The following is an 8,784-nucleotide window of genomic DNA, read 5'->3' as shown; positions in this document are numbered from 1 at the left end:
CCCCTCCTAGCATTCATCATACCCCAGTGCCCAGGCAGAGAGAAGGCATTAATAATCCCAGATGAAGGCAGATGTGGAAGGACAAGGACTGACCCAATGTAAACACATAAAACCCTGAAAAGGCTGTTCCTGGCACTGCAAACAGGGGAAGAATGAAGAGGAGCACAGTGGTTAGTAGAAAACTTCAGAGCACAGAGAGAAGGAACTAGCTCCTCTTGTCCTTCCCGTGGCTCCAGAGGCTCTGGAAGCATTTGTGTTGGCAGGAAGGCAGCAGGAACAGGCAGCGCTTTCCTGTTTCAGGCAGCAGAGTCCACTGCGGATGTGTGCTCCTCCCCACCAATGGCCACTTGCAGGAAGCTAGTCCCATATGCTAATTGCCTCCTCAGTCCCATGGGAGTTTAAATGAGATGACTGCAAAATACACGGCCAACATTTTGTTCCACCTTTATTTTAACAATCAGATAAAAACAGAGCCATAGTTTTAAAAGTCATTACATGGCAATTATAAAGTGCTTTTTTCCACTTGAATGTTGTGTACAAAAATATCTTTAAAAACAAACATGCAACAAACCTCCCACAAGGCACTTCCAGGCACAGAGCGAGGAAAGCGATCCCTCACTTCTATGTTCACATTGGCAATGTAAAAAGCGAAAAAGGGAAAGGCCACAAGTAGTATTTTTAAAATGCTATTGGTCAAATAGTCAGTTCCCAGCCTAGCTTTTACTTATGGCATTGCTCTTCTAGCTTATCTTCCTCCCTAAGCACTCCCCAGCCCCAGCCTGAAAGCCAACAGGCCCCATAAGGAGATACCACCATCCACAGCACCCCAGACATACATGCCTCTTTTCGGTCTACAAGCAGCTCTCCATAGGCACAAGAACACACCAGGAGAACATGACTTTTCTACAGTCTGTGTCTTACAGCATTAACACCATACACTAAAAAACTAAAAGAAAATCAGTGTCAGTCAGACTTGCTTGAAGTTTAAAATGAGGATCAAGCCAATCTAGGCAACAGTCCCATCAAGAGAGACCTGATGCAAATTGTAAGGGCTGACTCGTGAAGCTGTTTAAACAAAGGAAACAAGCCTGATGAGCTCTGGGCTAGTAAATAGATTTACCACCTTGACTAAATGATCAGGCACAGTGGTGACGTGCATTGAAGTTGGGTTTTGAGAAAGCAGCAGTTAAAGGCCAAGTATTCTTCCTGCAATCTCTTGTTCCTTTTGGCGTCCAACAGTGATCACAGTATGCCTTCTAGGTTAGGGTAAAACAGTGTGTAAGTATTTCACACAATAGAATCCAGAATTAAAAGCTGAGTTTAAAAAGTTAAGTACCCTAGCCCATTGCTTCTCTCCAGCCCACCCATAGGCTATTATAGGTACCCCAAAAATTATATAAAGCTTATACACTAGAAAAGGTAAGATTCCTGTGACCTCTATTTCTACAAACTACTCAGAACTCTAGCTTTGAGATGAGGGATTAAATTATTTTGCTCAACTAATATTCAAGAAGCTTTGTGAGGCTGCTTGGCACTGCACAAGCTGGCCACCTCACCTCAGCACAGGCCCAGGTGATGAGCAACCTCTTTGAGGATAGGGATGGCTCACACCCATGATCTGTTTCACATCCAGAGTGATGTCAGGATAACCCCACATCTCACATACCTAATGGCTAGTTTTCTGCACAGGAGGAGCTGCTTCTTATGGACACAGAGATGCAAAGCTTGGGCATTTACAGGTTGAAAAGGCAGCTACTGCTACAACAGCAAGGGAAGCCCGGCATGATGATGTTCACCCAGTATAGCCACAACATCCTTGCATGTGAGCAGGGCCACACCATTAGCTGTCAAGCAGTCCATGGCATGGAGTAACAAGCCATTGGAAGATCTTTTTTTAAAACCAGTGTCATTTCCAAAGCCTGTTTATCCCAAAACATCACTGGGATCACACATACCACCCCTTTCTCAGTCAAGGCACTTCCACCATTAGGTACACAACAGTTACCTTCTTGTAACCGGACACAGCACAGAATAGCCTTATGATCCACCTGCATTTAGCTCCTGTAACACCTGACCACAGCCTCCTGCTTATGACTCTGGGCCCCAGCCAGACAAAGCCCTGTTTTACAGTCCACAGGAGGAAGAACTGTGTTTTCAGGGCCCAACATGGCCAACAGCAGATGTCAGATGTCAATCAAAGGGAAAAAGCATCATTGATGACTTGTGATTATTAAATTTAAGAAGTCATTCAAGGCTGTCAACCCACAGCAGTACTACAAGCACCACACAGCTACAGCTAATCTCTATTTTAGGTAACACCACAAGAGATTTTTAGAGATCAGCTGATAAAAAACTGGTGACTAAGCATGAGATCTTCTCCCACAGGCACACAAGTCTCCAAATATGGCAGCCTGTAGGACAACATTTCCTGTCATCACAGTTGCATTTTCACTTCCAAAACACCCTTTCTGGATCCAGTAGGAAGGACCTCACACTACAAGGTCGCATGCAAGGATGGTACTCCATTCCATGCAAGCCACCCCCTCTACTACTTGACAAGCACAGGCCAGCTTTGCAAGGAGAGCCCTGCAGCTGAAGTACAGCTCACTAAAACTATAATAGAACATACTTTGAAAAAGCTTTTTAGCACTAGGTAAGGAATACAAACCAACCACCACTACATAGTTTGGACATGTGATACAAGCACTGTAGTGTTTCCCAGGAGACTAGCAGCTTTACAGATGAGGAGGGAGTAGCAGCACTGAAGAGAAATGCGAGCAACAGCTCCTGGTTCTTTGAGCATCTGGAGAGCCAGTTATCCAAGCTGGGGCACGGAAGGCAGCCCTTTGAGCCAGAGACACTTCCCTAGCAATTCAGTCCACCGCCAGCAGAGCATTCCACAACTGGTTTTGCTCCAAGGCTCATGCAGAGCTGCCCAAAACCATACATCTTTGTCCTTTTCATACACCTTGCATTCAGACCAGCTCTCAGGCCTGCGGACATGCCAACAACAGCTAGTCAGTCAGGACTCTGTCCTTGGGTCAGTAGTAAGGCCCTAGCTTCTCATAGCCTGAATAGCTGGGCCACTCAGGAAAGAGGCCGTAGGAGCACCGAGGGCTCCCAAATTGGTCAAAGGCACTGCCAAAGTCAGGGCCCTGGGGGGGGCAGACAGCATCCTGGGCAGACTTCAGTTCTGACCTTATGATCCTGTAATTTGTGCCTCTGTTGCTGTCCCAGTACATCTTCCCATTGCACTCAAAGGAGATGGCGAACTCCACTCTTTCATGGGACTGAATCCCCTCTGGCAAACTGATGTCAAAGGAAAAGGTGTCCCGATCTGACCCTCCATACGTATCCTTGACATACTGGCATGGGTAATCTACGAAGTTTTTCCAGGTGTCAAACGTCATCCTGATCTTCACAGTCTTTTCAAAAGCCAGGTTCCTCACCTTCACTGTTCCCACAACGGATCGCTCCTTCAACATACAGTTTTCAAGGCAGACACAGTCCACCTGGAGGCGGTTTCTGAAGTCCAGGTAGTCCACAGAGGGCTGAACAAAATCCAGGACAAAGCTGTCCCGCTCCACTGTTGTCAGGCCCACAATATTGTTTATCAGCTCTGTGATGTTGAAAGGAATATCTAGTGTATCGTCAAACTCTGAGAACACCTTCACCATTGTCAGAGCGAAGCCCCTGCTGTCTGCAAACGACACCCTCTTCTTCGCTTTGTTGTGTGTGAAGGAGTTTGCTGCCTCTTCTGGTCCGGTCAGTGCAGTTTTGCTGCTCAGCTGGATGCAGGGCCGCAGTGGCTTGCTTGGCTTCGGAGCAATTTTGCAGGCACACTTGTCTCTTAGCAAGGGTGAAGAGCAAAGGTATAGCTGCATTGCTACATCCACAGCCATTGCTTGTTTGTGAGGAAAATAGTCTAATACTCTGGAAGATAAGAAGGGTCAGTAGATGTTAGAAAATTTTAATATGACTTTTGTCAGACAAGTGCTACACCACTTCCCCCCAAGTCATCCCAAAGCAGCTTGCTTTCATCAACCCCACAAGCTACTCAACCTTAAGAAAGCAGGTACTCACACAGCAAGATTCACATACACAGTGAGAAACACACTGCAACACAAATGGCAGACGCAGAGCGTGCTGTACCTTTGAACAAGATCTGTTCCAATTGCTACAGGGCAGAATTACATCTGAAGACATGCACATAGGCACCACTCTGCTAGGCTAGCAATAACAGGCTCCAGAGCAAAGCCCATAGCTCAGTCCTGCTGATGTCCACAAAACCCAGAAATTACTAAATTTCAACGCTACATAAAGCAGTATTCCTGCTGTACTCTCTGCCCTCAAGGAAAGACTCTCCCCAGGGTATTGGCTGCTTTTGTAAGAGCACAAATTCAGTTTGCCACAACCTACTGTAAGCAACTGACCCCTCCTTTCATAGAGCCCCAGATGTCTAGTATTTTTAGAGGCTACAAGCCATCATTTGGTTGAGCTACATACTTTGCTCACTGTCTACATGATCTGCTCTATCTAAAATGCCTGCAAGTGGTATTGTAAGGATAGCAAGTGTCATACAGCAGCAGGGTAGAGATTTAGCCAACATTACACCCACTGAAGAGCCTTTCTTCCCTCTACCGCACTTTAAAATAAAAGTCAGCTCAGATGGCCCCACAGGCTTTACCTCCAGCAGAGTTCACACCTCAAGCCTTCACAGTGCTTGCACTGAACCCCCGGGAATCACATGTGTAACCACAGGGGTCTGCCAAACACAACTCACCTACCCCGGGTTGACCAAGCCTTTAGAAGCAAGTCCTTTCCCTGGGAGGAGCAGGCCATGTGTCCCTCCATCATTTCTTTCCCTTCACCAGTACCAAGCCCATTCCTCCAGGGATGCAGCACCATCTCTCTCTGTTCACCCACTATAGAACAGCTCCCACCCAGCATGTTCATGGATGTAGCCCTGGAGTTGCCCCTGCAGGCAGCAAGGCAGCTCACAAGAGCATACCTATCGCTCCTGCCCTTACACTGAGGTTAGGCTGAATACCTTTGGCAGAGTCTTTGGCCTGGCTCCAGACAAACTGCTGGACAGATTTATCACATACATCCCCCTTAAGTCAACCATATCACAGCTGACCTTAAACACAGTATTCCCTTAATAAAGATCCCTGCTTTGGCTGCAGGCCAGGCTCCAAAGCTGCTCCCACCACACAGAGCAGGACAAGCCAGCAGCAGTAGCAGTGACCGCCAGCCACGTGACACAGCAGAGCACTAGCTGCCAAAACCATGCACAGCCAGCTCTAGTACTTGACTGCTGCCCTGTGCCAAGAAAAAGCAAGACCTATGCTATCCAATTCAGTGCTTTAGCTCCCCACCCTGCAACACCAACAGAGCAGCTCTGAGCAGGCTTTCACAGCATCCATTCAGCAAGGGCATCTGCTTATTTAAAGCACATGTGCCAAGGCTTGCTTCCCAACACACCCACCAGCTAACTCCTTCTGCAGTGCCTCCTTCAGCCTCCTTTCAGCTCAAGGGCAGCTGTGCATTACAGAGAGCAGATCCACCTGTCTGCTAACACAGTTCTGATCATCTCTACCTGGTTTTACCAAGTTTTTATTCACGCACACTTTATATAGGTCATTTCCTTCTTTATGTTAATGCAGCCTTCAATGCTTCCCTCTTACTTGGGCCAGCTCAGTCTGCAGTGCATCTTTTCCCAGGGAAAAGTGTTCAGCTGGATTCCTATAACTGCTAAGAAGACAGGTTTCTTAGTAAGCCTGGGTTATTCAAGTTTTTAGAATGAAAAGGCATGAAATAACCAGCATGATCTGCATCACTTGGAGCTTTTTTCCAAGCTACAAACTATAGTAAGAGCTTTTCATACCTACTATTAGGTTGAGCTCTGAGCTTTTGCAAATTGGTTTTTTTTTTCAGCTCATTTAATACCACAGACATCTTTTCCTGCACTTGAGAACCTGCTGATGCCCAACTCGCAGCCAGCAGAGGAAGGTTTGCCTTTTAATGCTAGCATTGGCTGTCTTGAACTTCAGATGCTTTGAAGGTGGGAGCAGGGAAGCACTTCCAAGCACTCACACTGGAAAGGGTGCTCTAGGAAGCAAGCAGGGCAGGGTAGGCAGCCCTATGCAGGTGCAGAGACTAATCCATTTCCCCCTCCTCTCAGACTAGATTCTGCCTCTGGACATCCTCCCACAGCTCTACCCTCTCCAGAAGAGGATCACTGCTCACTCTTCCCTCCTCTATTTCTAGGTAGGGGAAACAAGTCAGAGTAAATGAATCATTTACAGCCACACTTACCAAGCCCCTTCAGTTGCCCCTATTCTGTTTCCAGCACTGCCTGTGAACAGGTAACCTTCTTGCAAAGGGCTCAACAAGCAGCAGCTGCTAAGCCAGAAGCTTTCAGATGTGACACACTGCTGGATGAAGCAGCGCTCGGGTTCTCTGCCTTTTCCTCCTCTCTGATGAAGGAAAGCCAAGCTGCTCTGAGGGCACAGCCCAGCTCCCGCAGGCATTTCCCTGATGGGATGCGTTAATCCTGCTGCAGCCCGGCCCTTCTGCAAACCCGAACCAAGGCGAGCCGACCACCCCGGAGAGGATACAGCAGGTCTCCGGAGAGCCCCAGGAGCCAAGCACGGAGCACCCCTTCCCCCTCAGTAGGAAGCACTGGTCCCGCTCCCGCACACCCGAAGAGGCTGCGACCCTGCACCGGGGACCACAGGAGGCACCGGGGGCAGCCAAACGGCGGCGAAGGGCAGGAGGACGCGATCCACGGGACCATACCTGGTGCAGTGCATGAGGCCAGCCCCGGCACCCTACAACTCGCCACTGCCCCGGCAGCGCGGAGCCCGGTGACTTAAGAGCGACAGCGGACACCGCCCCGCCCCGCCCGCCCGGCCAGCCCGCGCCTCAGCCAATGAGCGCGCCCCCAGCTCAGCGCGGGGCCAATCGGCAGCCGGGGGCCCAGCACGCGGAGAGCCACGAGCTGCGGCGGGGGAGCCAGTGGCGAGCGGGTGGGCAGCGGCGTGGAGTGGGCAGCGGCAGGCAGCGGGGGGCAGCGGCAGGCAGCGGGCAGCGGGGGGCGGCGGGCAGCGGGGGGCAGCGAGGGGCAGCGGGGGGCAGCGGGCAGCGGAAGGCAGCGAGGGGCAGCGAGGGGCAGCGGGGGGCAGCGGGGGGCATCGGGCAGCGGAAGGCAGCGGGGGGCAGCGGGGGCAGCGGGCAGCGGGGGGCAGCGGGCAGCGGAAGGCAGCGAGGGGCAGCGGCGGGCAGCGGGGGGCCAGGCTGCTCAGAAGGAACTGAGCGGGAGGAGCGGACTCGGTCTGGCAGCAGCAGCAAAGCTGAGGGGCGGCGGCAGCGCTTCCCCAGTCCTTCTGACCTAAGGGACCCGGTCCTCTGTGGGAAGAGCTTGTGAAGTCAGCCCCTCCGCCTTTCCCTGAGCGGACAGAGCTTCACAGAGTCACAGCATCAGCTGGGTTAGAAAGACCTTTAAGAGCATCAAGTCCAACCGTTACCCCAGGACGGCCAAGTTCACCACTAAACTGTATCACTGAGGGTCTCACCTACACGGCTTTTGGACATTTCCAGGGACAATGGCTCCACCACTCCCCTGGGCAGCCTGTTCCAACGCCAGAGCACCCTTTCAGTGAAGAAATCTTTCCTGATACCCAATCTAAAGCTCCCCTGGCACAGCCTGAGGCTGTTTCGTCTTGTCCTGTCACTTGTTACTCTCGAGAAGAGACCGACCCCCACCTCACTACAACCTCCTTTCAGATAGCTGTAGAGAGCAATAAGGTCCCCCTGAGCCTTCTGTTCTCCAGACTAAACAATCCCAGGTCCCTCAGCTGTTCCTCATCAGACTGGTGCTCCAGGCCCTTCACCAGCTTTGTGGCCCTCTTCCAGATACACTCCAGCACCTCAATGTCTTTTTTTGTCATAAGGAGCCCAGAACTGAACACGGTATTTGAGGTGCGGCCTCACCAGTGCTGAGCACAGCACTTGCTGTGGAAGAAGATGCCAGCTCTGTGTCAGGCCTTGGACACTAACAGCCGCTCTGTGTCCTGTGGCGACACATGGCTGCTGTGCCACAGTGCAGTCTCTACCCATCCAGGAAGGGGAGAGTGCAGCTGTGCAGGCATTGCAGATAAGCAGATAAGGTCTAAAGTGACTAGAATGTGTTCTTGAGGCAGGAAAGACTCTCTGGGCACTGATCTTCTCAGCTGAGCTGGCCTGGGGTGGTGGGGAGGAGGGTTACACAAATCTTGCGACCGCGGCTCCAGTCTGTGTTGGCACTGGGTAGAAAGCTCCAGAGGATACTCCAAAATCCTCTGTCCAGACAATATTTATGGTGTGGAGCGGAAAAAATTACTACCATAAGGTGACTTACAATAGGAAAGAAAACCTGCGGGGCCCTGCTGGCACAGAGACCTGCCCTGCCCCTGTCCCAAAGCTGGGAAGGTGCTTCCAACACCCTGCAAATATCTGCCAGGCAAACTGATGCTCTGAAATGGGCTATCCAGGGCCACTGGGCCAAGGTCTTCTCAGCTGCCCTTCTGTTGCCAGTTTCTATCTCTGCTCCAGAATCCACTTCAGTGCAGAGCCCAACATCCTCAGCCATATGAAAAATGCACATGGAGGTGGCTGCCCCAACAGGTAAGCAGCTCTGGGGACAAATGCCACCTCCATGAGCAAGCAGCCAAGGCCGTAAGGCTTGCTGTGGGGTGTAGATGGTGCATCTACCTCCTCCCATGATGAAGATAATAGTATTTG

The 8,784-nt window shown here is 50.8% G+C and overlaps 1 protein-coding gene across 2 annotated transcripts; it reads right to left on the bottom strand.

The window, feature by feature from the left end:
• Positions 1–419: 419 nt before the first annotated feature.
• PPP1R3B (protein phosphatase 1 regulatory subunit 3B) lies at positions 420–6,844 on the bottom strand. Of its 2 annotated transcripts, none has more exons than XM_031048831.2 (2): positions 6,802–6,844; positions 420–3,933 (listed from the first exon to the last, which is right to left on the bottom strand). In XM_031048831.2, the coding sequence occupies exons 1-2, from the start codon at positions 6,813–6,815 to the stop codon at positions 3,042–3,044; spliced, it is 906 nt and encodes a 301-aa protein (XP_030904691.1). In that variant the 5' UTR covers positions 6,816–6,844; the 3' UTR covers positions 420–3,041. The 2 variants fall into 2 exon arrangements, with proteins under 2 accessions (XP_030904691.1, XP_030904692.1); XM_031048832.2 differs by lacking the exon at positions 6,802–6,844 and adding an exon at positions 6,319–6,789.
• Positions 6,845–8,784: the final 1,940 nt, after the last annotated feature.

This window comes from Melopsittacus undulatus, chromosome 7 (genome assembly GCF_012275295.1).
Source record: "Melopsittacus undulatus isolate bMelUnd1 chromosome 7, bMelUnd1.mat.Z, whole genome shotgun sequence".
In the NCBI taxonomy this organism is placed as follows: Eukaryota; Metazoa; Chordata; class Aves; order Psittaciformes; family Psittaculidae; genus Melopsittacus; species Melopsittacus undulatus.
This window is presented reverse-complemented; position numbering and strand designations above follow the sequence as displayed.